General features: G+C 39.0%; 1 protein-coding gene across 2 annotated transcripts in view; it reads left to right on the forward strand.

The window, feature by feature from the left end:
* Positions 1-27,078, forward strand: part of AK5 (adenylate kinase 5) — a 234,247-nt gene that overhangs the window by 121,616 nt on the left and 85,553 nt on the right. For both annotated transcript variants that reach the window (XM_073234163.1, XM_017679701.3), the window contains exon 8: positions 4,262-4,338. In XM_073234163.1, the coding sequence (XP_073090264.1) occupies positions 4,262-4,338 (77 nt within the window). The remainder of the gene's footprint in view (positions 1-4,261; positions 4,339-27,078) is intronic.

Genomic DNA, 27,078 nt, shown 5'->3' on the forward strand with positions numbered 1-27,078 from the left:
GATTGGATGAGGATCAAGCTCTGCAAAAGTGAAATCTAAATGTCCTTTTATTCATTTCTCAGTCATTCAGTATGTATGTATAGAATGTATAGAATTTTGAAGTTTTGTTCTTAGATTCAGAGATGAACTACAAGCCCACCTAACACTGCTTATGGGTTCGTGGGGGACACAGGACAAGGGGGAGACTGCTTTCCCCAGAGCAGGCAGATGCTGCTAGAGGAGCTGTAGCTGGATACCCCTCGGTGCCCAAGCAGCCCTGCCTCGCAGGGTGTGACCCTGTATTTGGGATTCAAAGTGGGAGGAGGACCTTTCTAAAACTTCAGACTGAAGAGCCACCAGGAGGAGAAACATGTGTGACATTGTCCCCAAAAGCAACGTGGTTAGCCTTCCAGTACCTCATAAGCCAGTTTATATCACCTTCCCCCTTAAATTTAAGGAGACAACCTGAAAATAGTGTTTCTGTATCCTAAAACTGATGATGCAGAATGTTCCCCGTGCAGTTCCATTTCAGCTCCTACCTTTCTCTGTTATCTATAGAAAGGATATTTTTAAATCTGAAAGATATCAAGAAATTCAAAATGGGGAAAATGAAAGCTATGCTATCACTTTCTCAAAAAGTCCTAATTTTGCTGTCCTTTTTGAGTACCAAGATCATTGCGAGTATTTTGTATGTTAAATTGTCCAATGAAAGAAAGCAAAAAGGTGTACATATATCTATACTTACCTCCCTATTTTGTGTGTCAAACCCTAGGCTATTATTAAAGGTCCCATTTTCAGCAAACCAAGCAACCAATGCTAGAAAAAAATGGAAACTATTCGATCATTTCTGAGCTGATAATGACATCCTTTGTCTATTGCCTCCTGTCATATAGTCATACTGTTGCCAAGAGCAACAGTGTGTCAAGAAGTTCCATCCCTTAATGATACAATAAAATTTCTGTTAAAGGAATTTTGTAAGGAAAGTCAATCTCTTCTTCTTTATAAGCATGACGTTTTTCTTTTTTTCCAGGATTTTTTTTTTTCATTCTACCATGACTGAAGATAGTTTTCTAATAATCTTGTTCTGGCTTCAAATATTAAAGTGCAATATCTGTTAACCGCGTTGCTTAAGCACCCATCAGACTGTACTTTTTTTTTCTTTTTTTTTTTTTATTGAAGTGTAGTTGACACACAGTATTACATTAGTTTCAGGTGTACAACACAGTGATTTAACATTTATATACATGATAATTCTAGGTACCAGCTATCACCATACCAAGTTGTTACAATATTTTGACTATATTCCTTATGCTATACATTATATCCCGGTTACTTATTTATTTTACAATTGGAAGTGTGTACTTTTTTTTTTTTTTGTAAGGGCATCTCTCATATTTATTGATCAAATGGTTGTTAACCACAATAAAATTCTGTATAGGGGGGTCAATGCTCAATGCACAATCATTAATCCACCCCAAGCCTAATTTTCATCAGTCTCCAATCTTCTGAAGCATAATGAACAAGTTCTTACATGGAGAACAAATTCTTACATAGTGAATAAGTTACATGGTGACCATTACAAGGGCAGTCATCACAGAGGCTTTTGGTTTTGATCATGCATTATGGACTATAAACAGTCAGTTCAAATATGAATATTCATTTGATTTTTATACTTGATTTATATGTGGATACCACATTTCTCTCTTTATTATTATTATTTTTAATAAAATGCTGAAGTGGTAGGTAGATACAAGATACAGGTAGAAAACATAGTTTAGTGTTGTAAGAGAGCAAATGTAGATGATCAGGTGTGTGCCTGTAGACTATGTGTTAATCCAAGCTAGACAAGGGCAATAAAACATCCATGTATGCAGAAGATTTCTCTCAGAACAGGGGGGGGGAGGTTCTAAGCCTCACCTCTGTTGATCCCCATTTTCTCACCTGATGGCCCTCCTGCGACTGTGCCTGTCTTAGGTTGTTCCTCCCTTGAGGAATCTTACCTGTCTCTGGCTAACCCAGACTGTACTTTTTTTAAACAACGGAAAGAACAGTTTCTAATTAAATAAAATAAGTAGGACACAGGAACTAAAAGCGGCTATATGTTCAATAAGGCTTTGTGTTGAGATCACTTTGCTCACTCCACATAAATCACTCTAAATACAGCAGAGGTGAGGGCATCAGTTGAATCAAGTACCTATCACCACTTCCACTAGTCAGTGGAGGACAGTATCCATATTATGGAAGTAATGAAAGCTAAATAAAATTGCCATGACCTTTAATGATGCTGCCCACAGCAGCCTCCCAGAAAGGAACACTGATTGTCACAGGCTACAGTGACACTCCTTGATTCCACTTCTGGTTGCCACCTGGTGATATCCCTCATCACCAGCCACTCACTGTTCATCATTTTCTCAAAATGTAGAAGAAATGGCATACTCCTGCAGGTCCTCTCCTGTGGAATCCTGAAGTGAAAGATCATATTTGTAAAGCCATTTGGATTGCTCCTGCTTAGAATTTGGGGTCAGCAGGATGTGTTAGGAGAAATGCCTTTGATCTCACTCATTTTCTACATGACTTTGGCTAGGTTGTGTAACTTCTCTGAAGCTCATCTTTCTCTTTTTTAAAATGAGGGGGTGGGAGACTGTGAAATACTGGTTTTAAAATTTCCATGATCTTAGAATGGAAAAATACACATTTTACTTCTGACGTCTTTACTGCCCATTAATGCAAACTGATCTCAAACAAGGCTCTGAGACAGTCAAATGTTTTAGCCCTGAGATACACTTTTTTAAATTTCTTACTTGAAAAGTACCAAAAGTACAAAGATAGAAAAATTATGTAATACCACTGCTTTAAAAAATTATATATAAAATTAAGGTTCCCATGTCACCCTCCCCACCTCACACTGTTAGTAGCGTGTGGTGCATAGTCCCCACATCCATTCCAGCAAAACCACCTCATTAACCATGGAATTGGTGTCGGCCACTCTGATAATGTGACTATCACCTGTAGTTGTACTGTCCATGCCCATGTAACTGTATATGGTGGCTCTACAATTAGTTATTTTTCTAAAATGGTTTGATGGGTCAAGTATCTCCATTTTGAACAATTTTATCATCCTTTATAGAAATTTTAAAGGTACAAACACATTCAACAATGGTGTTACTGCTTAGTACTTAGGCAGTATGACAAGGGGCTAGCACTTACTCAGTTTGGTAAAAACCAGGGTAATGATGAAAAGAGAAGGAAAAAAGGAAGAAATGAGATAAGAAAAGACTATGTGGGGACTTATTTTGAATCCCTTTTTAGAAGAAAGTACGAAAGCATCTCTGGAAAAGGTCCATATCTAAGAATCATGTGAGATGCTTGATGTTTATTTAAAAATACATCTTCATTAAACATTATTCATTGCATATTCTGACCATAAATGATTTGGCAAGGCCAAGTTTACAATGAAATGTGGAGTGGTTTGCTTATTCACAGGAGGCATAGCATTTGACGGGCAGCACTGAATTCTGCCTTTCTGGCTAGTTAGGTGACATATATTTCCCAGCAGGAAACAGTCTTAAATGAGAGCGATGAATCAGTTGTGCCTCAGGAGCCCATTATGAAAATTACTGGTTTAAGTTTGAGCCTTGGGGATTAATGGGTAAGCATTTTAATGTAATAACCTATAGTAGCTGGGGAGGCAGGGATGGGGGTGGGGAAGCTTTTCTTTAATACATTATGTTCATCTGATTTTCCTCATCTTCAGGCACTAAAGTGACTCAAATGCTGGAGGAAAAACTTCTCAGGTTTTCGTGAAATGAGCAAACTCATCCTTGTTCCTGGAAACCCCTTGCTCTTCTTCCAGTGTGCTTTGTTCACAGTGTTCCTTCTGTCTCACCCTTACAGTGTGCACCCTTGAATTACTTCTCCTCTTGGACAACCCTTATTCACCCTTTCAATTTGGGCTTAGAGATTAGTTCCTTGTAAAGAATCCTGCCTCCATCATCCCCTCTGCTATTAGTCAGAATTAGTTAGCTCTTTATTTTGGTTTCTGAACCTTGCTCTTGACAGATCAGTCATGTCCACAAGACTGCATTCTACTTAAGGGTGGAGACAATGTCTAGAGTATTTGCATTTTCTGTCTGCAGCCCAAACAGTGCCCAGCAGATGGGAAGAGTCCAGAAATGTTTGCAATTTTAATGTGACCATAAGGACAATATGGAAACCTAGTGGGAGTATGTTCAGAAACACACAGACAGCCTCCCTCAGGTAATCTTGTCTTTTCTAATCTTAGGTTCAGGTGACCTTGATCCATCAGTGTTGTCGGACACAGGAGAGAATGTAGATACCGGATCTGATTATGAAGATCAGGTAAATAAAATCTAAAAATATTTCTCTATTTAAATATTTTTATTTTAGCCTTTGTAAATTTTTCATGAAAATTAGAATTATAAACATTTTGTGAAGTGTTTTCAGATAATTAATAACATATTCCATGATAAATCACAGCAGCCTACAGCTTTCATTCACTAACTTTGGCCCTTAAGTCCTCCCTTATATCGATTGATCCAAAATGGCAATTAATTAAGGACCAATCTGTGGTCAAAAGTTCCATGACACAGAAATGAGGTTACATGTGGTTCTCTTGCCCAAGAATTTGCCTGTGTCTCTTTCCCTTTCCAAGAATGAACCAACATTTTTTACTGAGCACTGGCTGTAGGTTCAGAGCTCTGCTTTTCTATTTCTAACCTTGACTGATGACCAAGGACAACACAGCCAAGAAGTTAAATATATTTTCTATTTGAGTAAAACCAAAAAAATGTATCTGGGTCATTTTCCTCTCAACAGAAGAACTCTTCCCTACTGCTGTATTTTAATGATCCAAAATAGTTGGCAAATGATCCAACTTTTTAATTAGACTTCATTTTCAAAGAAAGGATAATGTCTGAAACTTCCACCTCTCATCAATGCACCTCAGCAATGGCTGAAAGCCAAAGGAACATGTTTTGCGGGTTTTTACCCCTCTTCAACAAATGTACGTCACAAATAAAGCAGACAGATCTGGCCAGTGTCCAAATGTGATAGTTGGCTGCACATTTCATGTACATATTCAGAAGCTATTTCCATAAGAATTAAGTTTCTTCTCTTATATCATGAAGGAGAAAATATTGACAAGTGATATAATAGGTACCACATATTTGTGATATTTATTAGCACTTAACCATTGGGCTAATTAAGTTCCTTAGTTTGATTGTCTCACTAATTCCTCACATCTCCAGGAAATAGGAATTACATCTTTATTTCATAGATAAGAAAAGTAAGACTCAAAGAGTAACTTGCCTGCAATTACACAAATAGTTTCACAGTGGAGTGCATTTAGGGCACCTTTCCTTACATCTGCTCTCTACTGCTTCCCAACCCAGCCTCCCAAAACAGGACATTGAGTGATACATTGTTGGAGCCTTTTCAGTTGCTAACTCTTAAGACCCCAGCAGAGACAAATGCGAAACAACCACGACTGAAGGTGAGCTCATAATCCAAAATCACTGGCTGCACAAAGAAATAACCTTAACAAGAAATCCAGCTGATTAAACAAATGGAAGGCTTCACAGAACTAGAGATGACAGAAAAATATGAAAAAAATCTTAATATCGGAATATTTAAATATTCAGAGAGATAAAAGGATGATTAGAAACCATGAAACAAGTACAGGAAAGAATGGAAAGGAAAGAAATAGACATTCTAGACATAACAAAATTGTCATTGAAATAAAAATTCAGTTGACAGGTTGAACAGTAGACTAGACACAGCTAGAAGGAGATTTAATGACAGAGCTGAAGAAATTGCCTTAGACTAAAACAGAGAGCTAAATAGTGGTCCAAAAAGAAAGAACTCAGGAGACTGTGAGGATAGAATGAATGGGTCAGCATACTCTAAAAGGACTTCCAGAAGGGAAAAATGTAGGGGATGAAGCAGAGGCTGTATTTTAATTTTTACCTAGGTAGAAAGAGCACACCTAGTCCAAAGCTGGATAAAAAAACAATTCCCACCTATTTTTTTTTCATTTGGTCATCCATCAAATACTAATTGAGTACCTACTGTATGCCAGGTACTATTTAGGCTCTTAAAATCCATAATTGCATAAAATAGGCAAGGAGCATATAAGGAGGAGACAGACAGTAAACAATTAACATAATAAATGAGTAAATTCTCTAGATCATCAGAAGTGATAAGTTCTATGAGAAAAGGAAAAGTAGAACTAGGTAAGAGGGCTAGGAATGCTGGGGTTGGGGATAGGTTATAGTATTAAATAGGATGGTCAATGTTAAGTAGGATGGCCTCCTTAAAGAGGCAAGATTTGAATAAAGACTTGGCATATAATGTAAGACATCAGAACACAGAAGACAAAAATAAAATACTAAAAAATGAAAAGGCATTGCCTATAAAGGAGTAGCAAGTTTGGTGACAGCAGATTAAATGAAGCAGGTGTTTGCATTTATTGAGCACCTACTATAGGTCAGACACTGTGTATTATGATTTACACACATCATTGCTAATCACAGTAACTCAAGTAGCTCTGTTTTTCCCCAACCCATACCTAAGAAAATTGAAATGCATAGAAATTAAATGACTTCCCAAGACCACACAGCTAACAAATTGTAGAGTCAGGAATCAAACTTTGATGTGGAACCAAACTCTAGTTTCTACTTACACCATTCCACTAAAGTCATTATCAAGGTCACTGGCAAGGTATTGCTAATTCCAGCTAATGCTTTTTAGGTATCTTTCTTAAACTTTTTCACCATTTGATTCACCAAGCTTTTATTTTAAGGGCCAGGTAGTAAATATTTTAGACTTTGTTAGCCATATGGTCTGTGTTACAGTTACTCAAACTGCCATTGTATTGCAAAAGCAGCCATAACAACACTTGAACAAATGAGTATGGCTGTGTTCCAGTAAAGCTTTATTTATTGATACTAAAATTTGAGTTCCATATACTTTGCATGTGACTTATTTCAACTACTTCAAAATATAAAACCCTTCTTTAATGGAGAGGCTGTATACAAACAGGCAGCAGAGTGGATTTGACCTCCAGGCTGTAGTTTGATGACTCCAGCTATAAACCATTCCCCCATTCTTAACGTTCCCCTCTCCATTTGCTTCTGACATTTCTAGAGTATTTCATGCTATTGTAACTACTTCACATTTATCCTCAATTATATGAGGTATATATTACTATATATAATTTATATATTTTTAATATATTTTATTAGAAATACATTTTATCATTTATTTTATGATTTATTATATTAATATTATATTGTTACCCCAATAAGATAACTGAGGCAAAGAGAAATCAAGCAGTTTATTCAGTGTCATACAGCTGTCAAGAAGTAGAGACAAAATTCAAACATAGGCACTTGGCTCCAGAGCCAGGATCAGGAAAGACAAGGTAGGCTCTACAATAACAAATAAAACTCAAAACCTGAGTGCTTTCCTTCCAGGGTTCTTTCACATGCAAATTCCAAAAGGATCATGGATGGGCAGGAAAAGAGCATAAGGAAGATGGACCTGCTCTTAACCACACGTTATGCCTCCCACATTCATCAGATTCATTTGGTGTCCCCAGTAGCTCTCTCTGTAACAAGGCTGGAAGATGGAGCAAGCGTATGTGTCCAAGAAGGAAGGGATAGGTTTGGTGAGCACCAGGCCATCCCTGGCCACAAAGCTCCTGCCCCCACAATGTGTTCACTCTCTCTTGGTGCTCCTACATCCTGGTTCCCTCATTTTCAGTTTCCTTGCTGATCTCCTCTCTGTTGATCCCTTATTTAAATGCAGGAGCTCCTCAGCGTCCTGGCCATGGCCCCTTAACTCCTCACTGCATGCATTTTCCTCTGAGAAGCTTAGCCACAGCCATGACTACAGCTTCACTGAGAGCTCCCTGTTGAGCTACTGTCACATGCCTGCCTGATAAACAACACTAGTTGGACTTCCCATGTACATCTCAAACTCAATGTGTCCAAAACCAAACTCACCATCTTCCCCCACAAAATCTGTTCTTCCTTCTGTTTTCCTTATTTCTGCGAATGATACCACCATCCTCACCACCCACCACCATACCACCAAGCCAGAAACAAGGGCGTCTTCCTAGCTGTCTTCCTTTCTCTCTCTCTCTACATCAGTTTGACCAAGAAGCTGATCATTTCTCCTGAGTATGAATCTCTCCTTCCCTCTCCATTTTCACTGTCACTGTTGTTGCTTGGTTCACACCTCAGCCTTCTTCCCTAGGACCACAGAGACAGTCTCCTAGCCAGTCTCCCTGCCCTAGTCTCCTTACCCATTAAATCATCTTGCTGAAAAGCAAAACCAATCATGGCATTCCACTGCTCAAAACTCTTCTTGGATCCTCGTTAACGTCAGAATGAAATGGGAAGCTTTTGTCATCATAATGGTAACCTTCAAATCAGAATCTAACCCCCTTCATCCCTCCCAAACTCATCGCTTGCCAATTACCAAAACACCCTGAATGCTCCAGCCACACCAAGCCATTTGCAGTTCCCCCAAGTGGCTTGTACTTTGAATAGGCCCTTTCCTCTATTTGGAAGCTTCTGCAACCCCATCATGCCTGTCCCAGATAAGCCCTAATTATGCTCCGTCAGGACCAAGCTTCTCTTCAAGGAAGCTCTTCTCTTGTCACATGTTCAGTTCACCTTCACAGGGGGCCCTCAAGACTCTGTGTTGTAATATTCACTTGCATTGCAAGGACTGTATTCTGTTCTGAGTATCCTCAATGTCTGCCACACAGCCAGGCACATAACGTATGCTCAATAAAGGTCCATTTCTTCAAAGCCAATAAAATGATTTCTAGTTCTTCTACTTAATATGTGACTTTTGGATAGCTTGCTAAATCTTGCTAACTCTTTTGTGCCTGGGTTTCCTTTTCCAGAAAATGGTGATGATCACCCCACTTAGAAGTACTACTGTGAGACGTAGGGCATACCAGGTACCTCGTACAGAACAAATGCTCAATAAATGTGAGTCCCCTTTCCTCCTTCCCCAAAGCCCAACTTAGACTAAAATTTTCAGGAATCAGTGCCTTTCTGTAGCTGCAAAGGCCACCATTTATTTCTTCAGCTAAGTGAATACTAATTGAACACTTCTGGTTTTCAGTTTGGCAACTTAAAAGTAGGAACTTAAAAGACACTACTCTGTCCTAACAATAAGTAAAAAGCTGAAAAACTGAAAAGTCAACAATTCCCCCTAGACCTGTCAGAGAAGTGAGGTCTCCAGACAAGCCACTGCACCAAAAATTAGAGAGACAAACAGGCAGATTCAAGGAACCACAACTAAGCAGAGCAGAAACCCACAGGCAAGAACCTCCTCAGGACCCAGTGCCAGGGTAGGAAAACCTAAAATGTAATTGACAAACTGTTGATGCCCCTTGTGGGCAACTCTAAGAGTTAAAAACTCCCAAGAGAACCCAGGCATAGGGGTCCCCACATATTTGTGAGTTTAACCTCCAGAAGTTCTACCAGGTCCTCACAATGAATGTCAGAGAGAAATCTAGACTTGCAGCAGGAGGAGGGAAAATGAACCATTTTGAAATCTACCAGAGCATTCTATTCTTCTGAACAAGGACTGCTTCCAAGAGCAACTATTTTTTCAGAACCTAACCTGCTGGGTTTTTTTCAGACCTTCTCAAGCTTGGAGAAGGGAAATACCCCACTTCAGCCCCCTCTAACTATCCTGTTCCACATGGTATGGGAAAGCTGAGAAGCACTGGTGAAGTTCATAGTCCAAGGGCACAGGCTCATCAAAAGACTGAGACCTATTCTTAGGACTGTATGCATATCATAGAATACTTTCCTTCCCCCGACATCTTACTACTACATTACTAAAAGCTTATTTACTACAGATCCTTTTACCTAATTATGTCTACCTTTCAACAAAAAATTACAAGGCATACTAAAAGGCAGAAATACAGTTTGAAGAGACTGAACAAGCATCAGAATAAGAGTCAGATCTGACAGGAATATTGGACTTATTAGAATAGGAATCTTTTTTTAAATATATGATTAATTTGCTAGAGGCTTAAATGGAAAAAGTAGATGACATGCAAGGACAGACAGCATGCAAGATAATGTAAGCAGAGAGATGGAAATCCTAAGAAAATATAAAACAGAAACACTAGAGCTAAAAAAACTCTAACGAATGAAAAATGCCTTTGATAGACTCATTATCAGACTGGATATGGCTGAGGAAAAGATCTTTGAGCTTGAGAATATGACAATAGATTTTCAAAACTGAAAGGTAAAGAAAAACAACACTGAAAAAAAAAACCCCAGAATATTCAAGAACTGTGGGACAGTTACAAAAGATGTAATACATAAGTATATTCAAACTGCAGAAAATCAAAGATAAAGAAAGCATCTTGATAAAAATGTAAGGAAAAACATACTGATCTATAGAAAAGCAAAGATCAAAAATACATCTGACTTTTCCTCAGAAAACATTCAAGCAAGAAGAGAGTAGGGTTAAATATTTAGTGTTTAGAAAAAAAAATAACAACCTAGAATTCTGTAGCCTGTGATATTATCTTCAAATCTATAAAAGAAATAGACTTTCTCAGACAAACAAAAATTGAGAGAATTTTCTGCCAGTAGATCTGTCTTGCAAGAAATGTTAAAAGAAGTCCTTTAAAGAAAAGGAAAATTATGTAAGTCAGAAACTTGGATCTACATAAAGGAAGAATATCAGATAATGAACAAGTGAAGATAAAGTGAAAACTTTAATTTTTTAAATTCACAATTGCTCTAAGAGATAATAGTTCGTTCAAAATAATAATAGCAACAATATATTTAGTTTTGTATACTTATGTGTAAGTGAAATGAATAACAGCACTGATACAAAGGAAGAGAAGAAAGAATTAGGAATATTTTGTTATTATAAGGCACTTTCACTGTCCACTTAATTTTAAGTGGATTTGGATTACTAGTTGATGTATATTGCAAACTGTACGGCAACCACAAAAAAAAAGAAAGAAAAAGTTTAAAAATAAGGCTAATTGATATACTAAAAAGGGAGAGAAAATAAAATCATGTAAAGTGCTCAATTATCACCTAAAAGCAAAAAAGATTTGGAAGACAAAAATAGAAACAAAAACATGGGCAACAAATAGAAAACAGTAACAAATATGGTAGCTAATAATCCAACTTTGTCAATAAACACTTTAAATGTCCATGGTACAAATACACTAATTAAAAGACAGATTTTCAGAGTGTATCAAAAAAGAAGACCCAAATATATGTTGTCTCCAAGAAATCTATTTTAAATAAAGACACATATAGGTTAATGTAAAGGGATGAAGAAAAACATACCATGCTGACAATAATCAAAAGAAAGCAGGAGTAGCTACATTATTTCAGACAGAGCAGACTTCAAAGCAAGGAAATTTATCAGGGATTTAAAAAAAGGGCATTACATAATGATAAGGTAGTTAATACTCCAAGAAGACATAACAATCCTTACTACATATGCATGTCTCACCAGATGGTTTCAGCCCCAGGCAAGTTCACTCTGGATTCACTGAGACCAAATAACAATAATGGAACATTATGAGCAAAAGGATTTATACCAAGCTTTATTCTCACAGTGGCAGGTCAAGGGCTGGCCTCTGGCAAGTCTGCAATCTGTCTCCATCTCTGCCTCGGGGCAGAGCACTGGGTGGAGCTCTTTATATACTAACACTGTCAATAATGGCTCATTGCCAATGGGTGTCTAAGCATTAGCCTACACAGTAGGCCAATTACATCATCAAGTAGATTAGAGTCAGGTGAGGCTCCTGGCTGTAGGAACTTCCATTTTCCCTACAATGTACCGAACAATAGTGTCTCCAGGCTCACTGTCCATCCAGGGCCTTGATGCCTCCCCTTCCATCTCCCCCAGCACTTTACCCCACTGATGGGTATTGCTTCATCTTTCTTAACACTCTCATCCTCAAAGTATCTTTCTTTTTCTCTATTTACCAATCCACCATCCCCACTCTGAAGAGAGAAGAGCCATCAAAAGTTCCAAGTGTCATAGAAAGGCAAGTGGGGTACTGTCTTTCCTCTCCCCATTCCTTCAACACCTAATTTTGTAGAAGATAAGTTACCTCACCTCCCGTTTCACCTTATAAACCAGCCTCTGCCTGCTCAGTTTCCCTAAAAGACCATTAAAAGTCATTTCATTACTGCCAGTTCTTCTACCATCTGGGCCTAACACACTGATGGCACTTTCTGCTTTCTCTAAACTAGGCTCCCTTGGCTTCCGCCACATCATTATGTCTTTGTCTCCTCCACCCAACATGGCTTTTCTTCCTCTGCCCTCCCCTCAAAATGTTGTATTCACCAAGTTCCACTGTAGGACCTCTTCTTTCACTGTACAGTGGCTTCACTTTTGCTCATGTCTTGCCTTTATTTATTTATTCATTCAATTAATAGTGAGAATATTTGATGTGTCAAACTCTGTATGAGGTACTGGAGATATGTTTGCAAGAAAAAGACACAGTTCCTATTACCACAGAGTAGGTGAGATGAGCCTGGAGAGAGGGGCTTTGTAGAGCAGGTTAGGTTTTTTGATTTTATCCTTAAAACAAAGGGGAGACTTGAAGAGTTGTTTTGCTTTGTTTTGTTTGTGACAGGTGGCATCAGGGCTGCAGGAAGTGTGTCAATTATATATGTGTTTAAAAAAAAAAGACTATTCTGGCCACAATGTGGAAAACACATTGGAGGAAGGCAAGCATGAATCTAGGACAGCTGCAGTGGTCCCAACAAGAGATGATAGGTGCTCCCTTACACTGGAGTGGTGGAGAAGATGGGCAGAAGTTGATTTATTTAAGATGTACTTGTGAAGCAAAATTGACAGGACTTCATGTTAGAATAGATCTGAGAACCAAGGGGGAGTGAGCTGTTGAAGAAGATGCCTGGATTTTTAAACTTTACAGCTGGGTGGATGGTAGTGGCATTCACTGAGAAAGAACACTAAGAAAACACTAGTTCTGTAAGGAAAGAGCGTGAGTATACTTTTAGACATGCTGAGTTCAAAGTGCCTTAAGGCAGCCAAGTAGAAAATTCAAGTGAAAATTAAATATACAACTGGTGCTTAGAGGAAAGATCTGGGCTGGAAATATAAATTCATGAGCTGCTAAAGATAACTTGAACTTGAAGATGTGTGTGGGGATGAGATCCTTAAAGGAGGAGAATGGACTTGAGAAGAGAAGAGGATCTAAAGCTAAGCACTGAGGAAATGTAAAGGCTGGGTTGAAGAAAATGAGGCAGCAAAAATGAAGTCGAAGAAGCTGTTAGAGAGGAAGGAGGAAAATCAGCAGAACATGGTGTTCCAAAAGCCAAAGAAAACAGCGTTTCAAGAAGTGGGAAGTGTCAAATGTCAATGTGAGGATGAGAAAGGGGGAGGATGGGAAATGGCCATCACGAGGGAATTGTTGGCCTTCCAAAAAGCTGTTGGGGAAGCTTGTCTTTGTTGTTCATTTGTTTGTTTGCACTGGAAGACACTTGAGCATATGTAAAACCTCATAGATAGGATCCACTCATTAAGGAGGAGAATATGTAAAAGGAAGTCTCCTCTGAATGCAAGACGGCTGTACATAAAGCCCAGGTGGCCTTTAAACAGAAAAGGGGCCACACATGATTGTAAGAGAAGGAACACGGATAGGGTGGGAGTGTGGGTTTGTGTGTGTACTGGTGAGAAGTTGATATGTAATGTACCTGCCAAATGACTTCCAGAGGCAAAACTGTCTATCGAGAGTCCAAGGTTTGAAGCAAGTGGAGAATTGAATGGTTGTAGGATGCAGGAGGATGAGCTGAGGGAACGCAGCAGGGCTGGAAGGCAGACCAAGAGTCCTTCTGATGTTTGTGGCAAGAAATTTATTTTGACCAAACTATTCTTTTCTTTTTTTTCTATTCATTTAACAAATGTTTACTGGGTATCCCAAAGGTGCCAGACACTCTTCTAGATGTAAGATACAGAGTGCTGTGGGCCTCCCATGGGGAACAGAGATGGTTGATAGTTTGCTTCACTCAGTGATGGAGTTTTACCAGGTATGTGCTAGAGAAAGACAGAGAGCAGAGCACAGTGTAAGTGATGGTAGACCGAGAACAGGAAGGGAAGTGGACAGAGGACAGTCAGGGGGCAAAGCCCAGAAGAACTGGAAGTATATTTGACTGTTTTAAAAATATAACTCTGTATCACAAATATGAATTAGCTCTTTATTAAAAATAATATTTGATCCTGGCAATCCTGAAGGATCATTTGAAATCCCACTTCTTCTTCCTTGAGATCCTTGCTAGTAATTAAGGTCAACATTCCTTTCTTGCTTGCCCCATTGAGCACCCAAAGTACTTGAGGTTTATACCCTAAGACTTAGCACGTGATTATGTGTAATTTAGTACTCCTTATATTCTAACTCAAGTAACTCCCTGATGCATCCATTGTGAGAAAGAGCATAGACTTTGGAGCCTTTAGAAAGACCTGGTTCAAATCTATCACCGCACTTACAGATTGCAAGTTAGTTAACCTCTTCAAGCCTGAGTTTCTTTATCTGTAGAAATGGACATAAGTCCTTGCAGGCCTTTAAGATTCAAAGTGATAATCTATGTAAAAGTGCCTGGCACAGTAGGTAATTCAATAAATAGCTCCTCTTCTTTCTTTCCTTCTCAAAAGGAAAGATCCTACTAATGTACTTCTTTTGTGCCCAGTACACTGTGACAGGGACACTTCGAGATCAAAATGGACTTAATGGGTAAAATCATGAAGCCACATTCCTCCACCAGAACAGTAACAGTATACTGGGGTGTATGTGTGTGTTTTAACTGAATTTCCATGGTGATATTCAGCTTCTAGATCAAGAAATATTACATTTAGCCTAAATACATGTTAGGTTGTATTTGTAAAACTGATTTAAAATGGTGCCATTCCCAAAGCAGCGTATTTGAGTAATAGCACTGATATAATCTGAGGACTTGTCGAGTTGTAGCTGGCACACTGAGTCCTGTCACAAGAGGTAAGCCAGGTTTATTTGCTGAAGCTGGGAAGCCAGAATGGTCAGGTGTACCTCTCAGCTCTGCAGGAAGCACTTGTCCTTCACGGCAAAAACTGTTGGTGGCCTATTGGAAGGATAAAAGCAAGGACCCTGGAAAGGGATGGGGTCAGAGGATGTAAAACACTAACTGCTAAAACAAAAATGCCTGCTGTAGGTTCAGGCAGCCAGCTCCCTGAACAAGACAAGTCCTGTTTTTAACCTCATAAATTAAGAAAAATATATTTTCACCATTCTTGACTGCAAAGTCAGGGGTGTCCTTCATATTTCATGTGTAGATATTACTATTCAACAGCAGCATTATATCACTTAGGTTGCCAGTTTTGAACCAGGAGATCCATATATTTCCACACTTTGAAGACATAAAAGGAAATGCCTCATCACTTTGCATGCCTACCATGCCCCATCACAGGACTGTAGGAGAAATCTTTGCAGAAGGAAATGGAGCTGATAGAATTCTTAATTTCAAAGCACTAGGGTATACTCCAGGGTAATAACATGAAAGACTGATCACTACAGACTGTTTGCTTTTCTTTTTTCAAAAACCCTATTATTCTGGATTTTATAATTAACTTCATGGACTCCTGTGACATCTTATTAACTGAAATATTCTTGAATGCCCTGTCATTTTAAAGGCAAAATGAAAATATTTGTAATAAAACAATAGTATCACTGCCTAATAAAGGGAAGGATATAGAATTCGTGTGAACTGTTATCTGATGTGCCTTTGAGCCTTAAAGGACAGGAAACAGTTGTTAATGTGAAACCAAATAACCTTCTGGGATCCTTATGTATTTACAGACGTCGAGGTGGGGAGAGTGCCACAGGATGTGAGTGGCAGGAGTGTGGTGTGATGTGGTTGCCCTTTGCTCCCCAGAGTTGGTTGCTAAGGAGTGGCGTCACCGTTGTCCACCTACTGATGACTTATCTTTCTCTGTGAGGTTTTGGGTCAAAATGTATATCCTCTTTTCCTGTTGAATCCATGTTTTTATCAGGGGTGATGGTTGTGGCTACAAGTAAAGACCCTCAGGCATAGGGTCTTGGTGGGCTTGAGTTCTGGTTCTGCCACGTAGTGGCTTTGCGATGTTGGTACATCAACTTACTGTGCTGAGCCTCAGTTTCCAAAACTATAAAATGGAGAAAATAATGTGAAGATTAAAGAGCTGCTTTCTATCACAGCAGTTTATCAAATGTAAAGCGCTATACATGTAGTTATACAAAGTCTTAACATGATGGTTATCTACTGTAAGTTTCTCATATTCCATTTCAAATGTACATAGAAAATATATTATCGAACAACAGTTTTACCACTTAGAATATTTAAAAGACCCCTTTTCAAAATATATTAAATTATAGCACAGTGAGAAAGAACATAATAAAGTAGTGAAAACAAAAACTTAGTGGGATTCCAGTACCATCCTGAAAGCCTTGGCAGCCTTTGCCTGCTTAGGCCAGCACTTTACTGCTCCTGTTTCTGTGTTAGCTCCTGTCACATGGATTCTGGCTGATTGTGTACATGTCTCTCTCCCTCAAGAGATTATACCCAGGAACATAGATAATATCTACCTCACTATAATCCCTTAATTCTTTGCATAATGCTTGACAAAGTAGAGGAGCAAATTCAGAAATATTTTCTCTGTAAACAGAATGAAGAAGAATCTCAAAGCGAAGTACAAGGAGGAAGTCTAACATTCTTCAACTGTAAGCAGAGAAAAGGGAATAAAACAAATTTACATGGTAATTATGGAAAAAAAACCTTTAATCTATATGATTTCAAAGGAGGGTGCTAATGTTGAAGGACCCAAAGACTATCATACAAAAGTGGTTGGGTATCTGGTATCATCCAAGTGGAGAAGCCCTTTTCCTGAAGGGACTTCAGGAGGCCCTTGCTGACAAGGGTCTTCTGGCCTGTCTGCTCCATTGCGGGCGAGGTTCCTGGTCGTCTTCACACCTCCACTCCCAGTGCCTTGCACAGAACCTGACTCATGCTCAGTAATTAACTCTTCAGGGAAGAAATTCTATTGTCTAGGAGAGACCATATCATTCTAGAAGAGGAAGTTAGACTTCCTTATTACTGTGTAAGAGACAATTGGGCCCTAGAAATAGAAATTACAAAGAGATGGAATTCAGATCAAGGTGTAAGGAGCTTTCTAACTAGTGTTATCCAGGTGACTATCTCATGAAGATACTTAAGTTATAGGTAGCCATGCCTCAGGGATGATTTTTTTTTTGAGAGGGCATCTCTCATATTTATTGATCAAATGGTTGTTAACAACAATAAAATTCTGTATACGGGACTCAATGCACAGTCATTAATCAACCCCAAGCCTATTTCTCAACAGTCTCCAATCTTCTGAAGCATAATGAACAAGTTCTTACATGGTGAACAACTTCTTACATAGTGAATAAGTTCTTACATGGTGAACAGTGCAAGGACACTCATCACAGAAACTTTCGGTTTTAATCACGCATCATGAACTATAAACAATCAAGTCAGATATGATTATTCGTTTGATTTTTATACTTGATTTATATGTGGATCCCACATTTCTCCCTTATTATTATTATTTTTTTTAAATAAAATGCTGAAGTGGTAGGTAGATGCAAGATAAAGGTAGTAAACATAATTTAGTGCTATAAGAGGGCAAATGTAGATGATCAGGTCTGTACCTATAGATTAAGTATTAATCCAAGCTAGACAAGGGCAACAAAACATCCATGAATGCAGAAGATTTCTCTCAAAATAGGGGGTGTGAAGTTCTAAGCCTCCCCTCTGTTGATCCCCAATTTCTCTCCTGATGGACCCCCTGCGACTGTGCCTGTCTTAGGTTGTCCCTCCCTTGTTGAATTTTACCCGTCTCTGGCTAACCAGTCATCTTCCGGGCCATACAGGGAAATGTAAAGTTGGTAAGTGAGAGGGAAGCAATACTGTTTGAAAAGGTTAGCTTTTTACTTCTTTGCAGATTTATGCCCTGTGGCTTCTATGCCCAGCATTTGTCTTGAGGTATCTTTACCACTTGGAAGAATTATGATACTCGGTAATTTTTTATATGAGGCACGAATTCTACTAAAGGGTTGTAATTAGGAAGGAAGAAGAAAAGCTATAGAAGTAGCAGACGGAAGAAAACATGGGAAGATTGATTATTTCTTTGACATATCTTCTTGTAGAGTAATATAAGCATGTATAGGTTTTAAACTACTAATTAAATTGTGCACACACATTAACATAATAGTAAGACAGCTACATAACAAAAGCAGACCTACAATTACCAGCTATTTCCAGTGAAACAAAGATAACCAGATAGGCATCCTAGGCATTTGTGAAAATTTATCTAAGATATGATGGATATTGTCCAACTGTATTTGAACAGTCTGAGAGAAATCAGACAAATTAAAACAACCCATTCCTGGGAACTGTTCACATCCCGTATGTTCTTTTAACAGTAGATAGTCTGTAGTTGTAAGATTTTGGAGCGCTACAACTTGCACTTCTCCTAATTCTTGGTTGAGTTCCAACAGTATAGATCCAGTCAGATTTGTTGTTTTACTGTATGCACAGGCTAGCTTAGATATCTCCTTCTTCATTCCAATGGCAAGTCCAGGAACCAGTGGGATGAATGCCACTACAACTGCAGCAGTGCCAGGATCTTTGTTTAAGATTTTTGATGATCATCTTCTGGAATGACTCTTCCAGAAGATGTTGATGTTGGAAGTTCTTCTTCATATCATATCTTAATTCATTTTCTGTGTAGCCAAATTAGGCTTTGATACTCTGTATAGACACAAACAAACCCTTTGCCCACACATTGATATGACCTTTATACCATTGTGAAGAACCTATTGGAGACCACCACACAGGAACTGCTTTTTGGTTCTTTTTTTAAGAGAAAGGAATATTATCAGAAAAATGTACTTCCTTAGCTGATCATCTGACACCCTTTAAAAGATCAAAATTAAGGATATGTAAAGCATGCATTACTTGTTGATTTGCAGTTAGTTTCAGGAGTAATCCCCCTTTTCTTTATCTTTATTTTTGTTATCATTAATCTACAATTACATGAAGAATATTATGTTTACTAGGCTCTCCCCTAAACCAAATCCCCCCCCCAAAAACCCCATTATGGTCACTGTCCATCAGCATAGCAAAATGTTGTAGAATCACTACTTATCTTCTCTGTGTTACACAGCCCTCCCCTTTCTCCCACCCCCCACATTATGCATACTAATCATAATACCCCCTTTCTTCCTCCCCCCCTTATCCCTCCCTACCCACTCATCCTCTCCAGTCCCTTTCCCTTTGGCACCTGTTAGTCCATTCTTGGGTTCTGTGATTCTGCTGCTGTTTTGTTCCTTCAGTTTTTCCTTTCTTCTTATAATCCACAGATGAGTGAAATCATTTGTTATTTCTCTTTTCCGCTTTGCTTATTTCACTGAGCATAATACCCTCTAGCTCCATCCATGTTGTTGCAAATGGTAGGATTTGTTTTCTTCTTATGGCTGAATAATATTCCATTGTGTATATGTACCACATCTTCTTTATCCATTCATCTACTGATGGACATTTAGATTGCTTCCAATTTTTGGCTATTGTAAGTAGTGCTGTGATAAACATAGGGGTGCATCTGTCTTTTTCAAACTGGAGTGCTGCATTTTTAGGGTATATTCCTAGCAGTGGAATTCCTGGGTCAAATTGTAAGTCTATTTTGAGCATTCTGAGGAACCTCCATACTGCTTTCCACAATGGTTGAACTAATTTACATTCCCACAGCAGTGCAGGAGGGTTCCCCTTTCTCCACAACCTCACCAATGTTGTTTGTCTTTTGGATAGTAGCCATCCTTACTGGTGTGAGGTGATATCTCATTGTCGTTTTAATTTGCATTTTTCTGATAACTAGCGATGTGGGGCATCTTTTCATGTGTCTGTTGGCCATCTGAATTTCTTTTTTATAGAACTGCTCAGCTCCTCTGCCCATATTTTAATTGGATTATTTGCTTTTGTTTGTTGAGGTGGGTGAGCTCTTTATATATTTTGGATGTCAAGCCTTTATCGGATCTGTCATTTACAAATATATTCTCCCATACTGTAGGGTACCTTTTTGTTCTATGGATGGTGTGTTTTGCTGTACAGAAGCTTTTTAAGCTTAATATAGTCCCACTTGTTCATTTTTGCTTTTGTTTTCCTTGCCTGGGGAGATATGTTCAAGAAGAGGTCACTCATGTTTATGTCCAAGAGATTTTTGCCTATGTTTTTTTCTAAGAGTTTTATGGTTTCATGACTTACATTCAGGTCTTTGATCCATTTCAAATTTACTTTTGTGTATGGGGTTAGACAGTGGTCCAGTTTCATTCTCTTACATGTAGCTGTCCAGTTTTGCCAGCACCTTCTGTTGAAGAAACTGTCATTTCCCCATTTTATGCCCATGGTTCCTTTATCAAATATTAATTGACCATATATGTTTGGGTTAATGTCTGGAGTCTCTAATCTGTTCCACTGGTCTGTGGCTCTGTTCTTGTGCCAGTACCAAATTGTCTTGATTACTATGGCTTTGTAGTAGAGCTTGGGGAGTAGAAGTTGGGGAGTGAGATCCCCACCACTTTATTCTTCTTTCTTAGGATTGCTTTGGCTATTTGGGTTCTTTGGTGTTTCCATATGAATTTTTGAACTATTTTTTCCAGTTTGTTGAAGAATGTTGTTGGTAATTTGATAGGGATTGCATTGAATCTGTATATTGCTTTGGGCAGGATGGCCATTTTGACAATATTAATTCTTCCTAGCCAAGAGGACGGGATGAGTTTCCATTTGCTAGTGTCCACTTTAATTTCTCTTAAGAGTGTCTTGTAGTTTTCAGGGTATAGGTCTTTCACTTCTTTCGTTAGGTTTATTACTAGGTATTTTATTCTTTTTGATGCAATTGTGAATGGAATTGTTTTCCTGATTTCTCTTTCTATTGGTTCATTGTTAGTGTATAGGAAAGCCACAGATTTCTGTGTGCTAATTTTGTATCCTGCAACTTTGCTGTATTCCGATATCAGTTGTAGTAGTTTTGGAGTGGAGTCTTTAGGATTTTTTATGTACAATATCATATCATCTGCAAATAGTGACTGTTTAACTTCTTCTTTACCAATCTGGATTCCTTGTATTTCTTTGTTTTGTCTAATTGCCGTGGCTAGGACCTCCAGTACTATGTTAAATAACAATGGGGAGAGTGGGCATCCCTGTCTAGTTCCCGATTTCAGAGGAAAAGCTTTCAGCTTCTCGCTGTTCAGTATGATGCTGGCTGTGGGTTTATCATATATGGCCTTTATTATGTTGAAGTACTTGTCCACTATACCCATTTGGCTCAGAGTTTTTATCATGAATGGAAGTTGAATTTTGTCAAATGCTTTTTCAGCATCTATGGAGATGATCATGTGGTTTTTGTCCTTCTTTTTGTTGATGTGGTGGATGATGTTGATGGATTTTCGAATGCTGTACCATCCTTGCATCACTGGGATGAATCCCACTTGGTCATGGTATATGATCCTTTTGATATATTTTTGAATTCGGTTTGCTAATATTTTATTGAGTATTTTTGCATCTACATTCATCAGGGATATTGGTCTGTAATTTTCTTTTTTGGTGGGGTCTTTTCCTGGTTTTGGTATTAGGGTGATGTTGGCTTCATAGAATGAGTTTGGGAATATTTGCTCCTTTTCTATTTTTTGGAAAACTTTAAGGAGAATGGGTATTATGTCTTCTCTGTAGGTCTGATAAAATTCCGAGGTAAATCCCTCTGGCCCAGGGGTTTTTTTCTTGGGTAGTTTTTTGATTACCATTTCAATTTCTTTGCTCATAATTGGTTTGTTTAACTTTTGTGTTTCTTCCTTGGTCAGTCTTGGAAGGTTGTATTTTTCTAGGAAGTTGTCCATTTCTTCTAGGTTTTCCAGCTTGTTGGCATATAGGTTTTCATAGTAGTCTTTAATAATTCTTTGTATTTCTGTGGAGTCTGTCATGATTTTTCCATTCTCATTTCTGATTCTGTTGATGTGTGTTGATTCTCTTTTTCTCCTAATAAGTTTGGCAGAGGCTCATGTATTTTGTTTATTTTCTCAAAGAACCAGCTCTTGGTTTCATTGATTTTTCTATTGTTTCATTCTTCTCAATTTTGTTTATTTCTTCTCTGATCTTTATTATGTCCCTCCTTCTGCTTTCTTTAGGCCTCATTTGTTCTTCTTTTTTCAGTTTTGATAATTGTGATGTTAGACTATTCATTTGGGATTTTTCTTCCTTCTTTAAGTGTGCCTGGATCGCTATATACTTTCCTCTTAAGACTGCTTTCACTGCGTCCGACAGAAGTTGGGGATTGTGTTGTTGTTGTCATTTGTTTCCATATATTCCTTGATCTCTATTTTAATTTGTTTGTTGATCCATTGATTATTTAGGAACATGTTGTTAAGCCTCCATGTGTTTGTGAGCCTTTTTGCTTTCTTTGTAGAATTTATTTCTAGTTTTATACCTTTGTGGTCTGAAAAGTTGGTGGTAGAATTTCAATCTTTTGGAATTTACTGAGGTTCTTTTTGTGAGCTAGTATGTGGTCTATTCTGGAGAATGTTCCATGTGCACTTGAGAAGAATGTATATCCTGTTTCTTTTGGATGTAGAGTTCTGTAGATGTCTATTAGGTCCATCTGTTCTGCTGTGTTATTCAGTGCCTGTGTGTCCTTACTTATTTTCTGCCCAGTGGATCTATCCTTTGGGGTGAGTGGCGTGTTGAAGTCTCGTAAAATGAATGCATTGCAGTCTATTTACCCCGTTAGTTCTGTTAGTATTTGTTTCACATATGCTGGTGCTCCTGTGTTGGGTGCATATATATTTAGAATGGTTATATCCTCTTGTTGGACTGAGCCCTTTATCGTTATGTAATGTCCTTCTTTATCTTGTTACTTTCTTTATTCTGAAGTCTATTTTGTCTGATACTAGTACTTCAACCCCTGCTTTCTTCTCTCTGTTGTTTGCCTGAAATATGTTTTTCCATCCCTTGACTTTTAGTCTGTGCATGTCTTTGGGTTTGAGGTGAGTTTCTTGTAAGCAGCATATAGATGGGTCTTGCTTTTTTATCTGTTCTGTTACTCTGTGTCTTTTTATTGGTGCATTCAGTCCATTTACATTTAGGGTAACTATTGAAAGATATGTACTTATTGCCATTGCAGGCTTTAGATTCGCGGTTACCAAAGGTTCAAGGTTAGCTTCTTTAGTATCTTACTGCCTAACTTAGTTCGCTTATTGAGCTGTTAAATACACTGTCTGGAGATTCTTTTCTTCTGTTCCTTCTTATTCCTCCTCCTCCATTCTTTATATGTTGGTTGTTTTATTCTGTGCTCTTTCATGTTTCCTTTCACTGCTTTTAGTGGGTAGTTGATTTTATTTTTTGCCTTTAGTTAGTATTTGGTTGGTCTGCTTTCTTTGCTGTGATTTTATTTTCTCTGGTGACATCTGTTTAATCTTAGGAGTGCTCCCGTCTAGAACAGTCCCTCTAAAGTAACCTGTAGAGGTGGTTTGTGGGAAGCAAATTCCCACAACTTTTGCTTGTCTGGGAATTGTTTACTCCCTCCTTCATATTTAAATGATAATCATGCTGGATACAGTATCCTTGGTTCAAGGCCCTTCTGTTTCATTGCATTAAATATATCATGCCATTCTCTTCTGGCCTGTAAGGTTTCTGTTGAGAAGTCTGATGATAGCCTGATGGGTTTTCCTTTATAGGTGACCTTTTTCTCTCTTGCTGCTTTTAAAACTCTTTCGTTGTCCTTAATCTTTACCATTTTAATTATTATGTGTCTTGGTGTTGTCCTCCTTGGGTCCTTTCTGTTGAGAGTTCTGTGTATTTCCATGGTCTATTCGATTATTTCCTCCTCCAGTTTGGGAAAGTTTTCAGCAATTATTTCTTCAAAGACACTTTTTATCCCTTTTTCTCTCTCTTCTTCTTCTGGTACCCCTATAATATGAATATTGTTCCTTTTCGATTGGTCACACAGTTCTCTTAATATTGTTTCATTCCTGAAGATCCTTTTATCTCTCTCTCTGTCAGCTTCTATGCGTTCCCGTTCTCTGGTTTCTATTCCATCAATGGCCTCTTACATCTTATCCATTCTGCTTATAAATCCTTCCAGAGTTTGTTTCACTTCTGTAATCTCCTTCCTAGCATCTGTGATCTCCCTCTGAACTTCATCCCTTAGCTCTTGTATATTTCTCTGCATCTCCATCAGCATGTTTATGATTTTTATTTTGAATCCTCTTTCAGGAAGACTGGTTAGGTCTGTCTCCTTCTCTGGTGTTGTCTCTGTTATCTTGGTCTGCCTGTAATTTTGCCTTTTCATGGTGATAGAGATAGTTTACAGAGCTGGCACGAGTGATGGCTGGAAGAACTTCCCTTCTTGTTGGTTTGTGGCCTTCCTCTCCTGGGAGAACAGCAGACCTCTAGTGGCTTGTGCTGGGCAGCTGTGCACAGACGGGGCTTCTGATTCCTGCCCGGCTGCTATGGAGTTTATCTCCACTGTTGCTGTGGGTGTGACCTGCCTCGGGCTGCAGCTCTGATATGGTGGAGCCACGTTGGAGGGGGAATGGCTGGGAGGCTATTTATCTCTGTGAGGGGCCTCCATGCCCCCTGCTGCCCAGGGGGTTAGAGTGCCCAGAGTTCCCCCAGATTCCCTGCTGCTTGACTAAGTGTCCCAGAATGCTTCCATCTGGCAGTGGTGTCCCTGTCCCTTTAAGACTTCCAAAAAGCGCTCACTTTTCTTTGTCCTGGTGCAGTGGCTGCAGGGACCCTCTCACAGGCCTTACTGTCATGTTTCCCTAGTTTCCAGCACCCCACACCTGCACTGTGTCTGTGCTCTGGTGCGGATGGCTAGGGATGGTTATTTAGCAGTCCTGGGCTCCTCTCCCTCCCCGCTCCAACTCCTCTCCTCCCGCCCAGAGCTGGGGTGAGGGGCGCTCAGGTCCAGCCAGCCTGGGGCTTGTATCTTACCCCCTTCATGAGGCACTGGGCTCTCACAGGTGTGGATGTGGTCTGGCTGTTGTCCTGTGTCTTCTGGTCTCTCTTTTAGGAAGGGTTGTCTTTGTTGCATTTTCAAAAATATATGTGGTTTTGGGAGGAGATTTCCACTGCTCTACTCACGCTGCCATCTTGGCTCCACTCTCTCAGGGATGATTTTTAAAAAGTAATTTCTGACTTGGGGGCAGGGGCCCAGGAGGATTACATGCCTCCTAACGTCCTTTTCATCTCTAAGTTTATTTGTTTACAGAAGAGCCAGATGTGTGTGTGTATGTGGGGTGTGTGTGTAAAGTGTTAACTCCCACCACCATCATCCAAGAAATATCTAAATATCACCCCCCCTAGCCTGCTTCAGTACCTGTAATCCCATCACTAGGGAATCTAAGGGGGTGGGGGTGGGATTGATATTGTGTCACTAGAAGATCTCTTTTGCTTTATCATCATTTATGTATTTAATCAAATGTAACTGCAGCTGAATAAAATTTCCATCATCTTACATCACTGTTAATTTACAATCTTAGAACTCTGTTCTAACTTTTTAGAACACTGTTAATTGTACAATCCTTTTCAGCTTTATTTTCAGACTAGTAAAAGTATTGTATTATCAAATATCAAAAATCATAGGTGTTTTCTTTAAAAAGGTAACCCTGTTAGGAGTAGTAGAAACATATTAAGTCATTGTCAGTCGCTAACCCTGAAGTATGAATGAATTCATTATCATTAACCAGAGGTGGTGTTGGACAGGGGTACACAGTGACTAAAACCATTGGCTAGGGGTCAGACTACCTGGGTTTGAGTTCCAATTCTGCCAGTTGCCAATTGTGTGGCATTGAACTTCTCTATGCCAAAGTTTATTCACTTGCAAAATTGGGTTTTGTGAGGACTAAATGAGACAATATACACAATATACTCAGAACAACAATAACAGCTAAGACGTAGTAAGTACCAACTCTGAGTCAAGCACAAGGCAGTTTTCAAGAGCCTTACCTCCAGCCCCGAGTATCAGCTGAGACTTAGAGATATTAAGCAACTTGGCCCAGGTCACACAGTGAGAGTAGGAGAGCTTTAACACATCTCCTTCCTATGCAGTGCCAAAATCTGGGCTCCTAACCTCCACTCCCTCCTTCCTGAGGAGCCCTGCATTTAGAGCCAGAACCTGAGGAGGAATAGTAATAGTAATAGCTGAACTTTCTTGAGTGCTATGTTTCAGGCACTGTTCAAGGCACTTCACATGCATTAAGCCTCACCACAACCTTATGAGGTTTTACTATTATTCCCATTTTGCAGATGTAGAACTGAGGCCCATAGAGTTTACATAATATGTCAGGTATTCAAAACCTGGCAATCTGACATCACTAAGATGAAGTTTTAAGCAAATCACTATGGTTCCATGTCAGGATAGCCCTTGTGGGGCAGGGGACTTTGGAAAACCAGTAAATCATGTACAGGTTCCAAAGGAAGACAGAGCATTGGGGTGAAGAAAAATCGAAGACAGAGTCCATTTACCTCTTTGACCATATTGCTAGAACTTTCCATGGTGTTGGGAGTGGGAATGGGCCCAGAGAGGAACAGATGGGGTGGACTTTTGAGACATGCTGTGTGGTAGTAGGTTTGGGGCTTTTTGTTTGCTTGTCTCATCTTTAATTTAGAAGCTTGATGACTCATATAGAACACATTTGATTCTAAACACTTTTAAAAACACTGCTTTTTAATTAATCTTGTCTGGGGAAAACCAGCAGAGAACACAATGTAAAACTTCCAGGTTTTAGTGTATGTTCATAACCTTGAACAGAGTTCATAGTCAACAGCTTTTATTAAGTGCCTATCCCGAGCCAAGAGCTCTCATGATCTGGTTTAATCTTCACCTCAACCCTGGGAGGAAAGTATCATTATCCCCAAGGTCACACAACAAAAAATGACTTCAGTCCAAGCTCATCTCTTTCAAATAAGCCATGCTGCTGCCCCAGAATCTATCCCAGCAACC

Source organism: Manis javanica, chromosome 4 (assembly GCF_040802235.1).
Source record: "Manis javanica isolate MJ-LG chromosome 4, MJ_LKY, whole genome shotgun sequence".
NCBI lineage: Eukaryota > Metazoa > Chordata > Mammalia > Pholidota > Manidae > Manis > Manis javanica.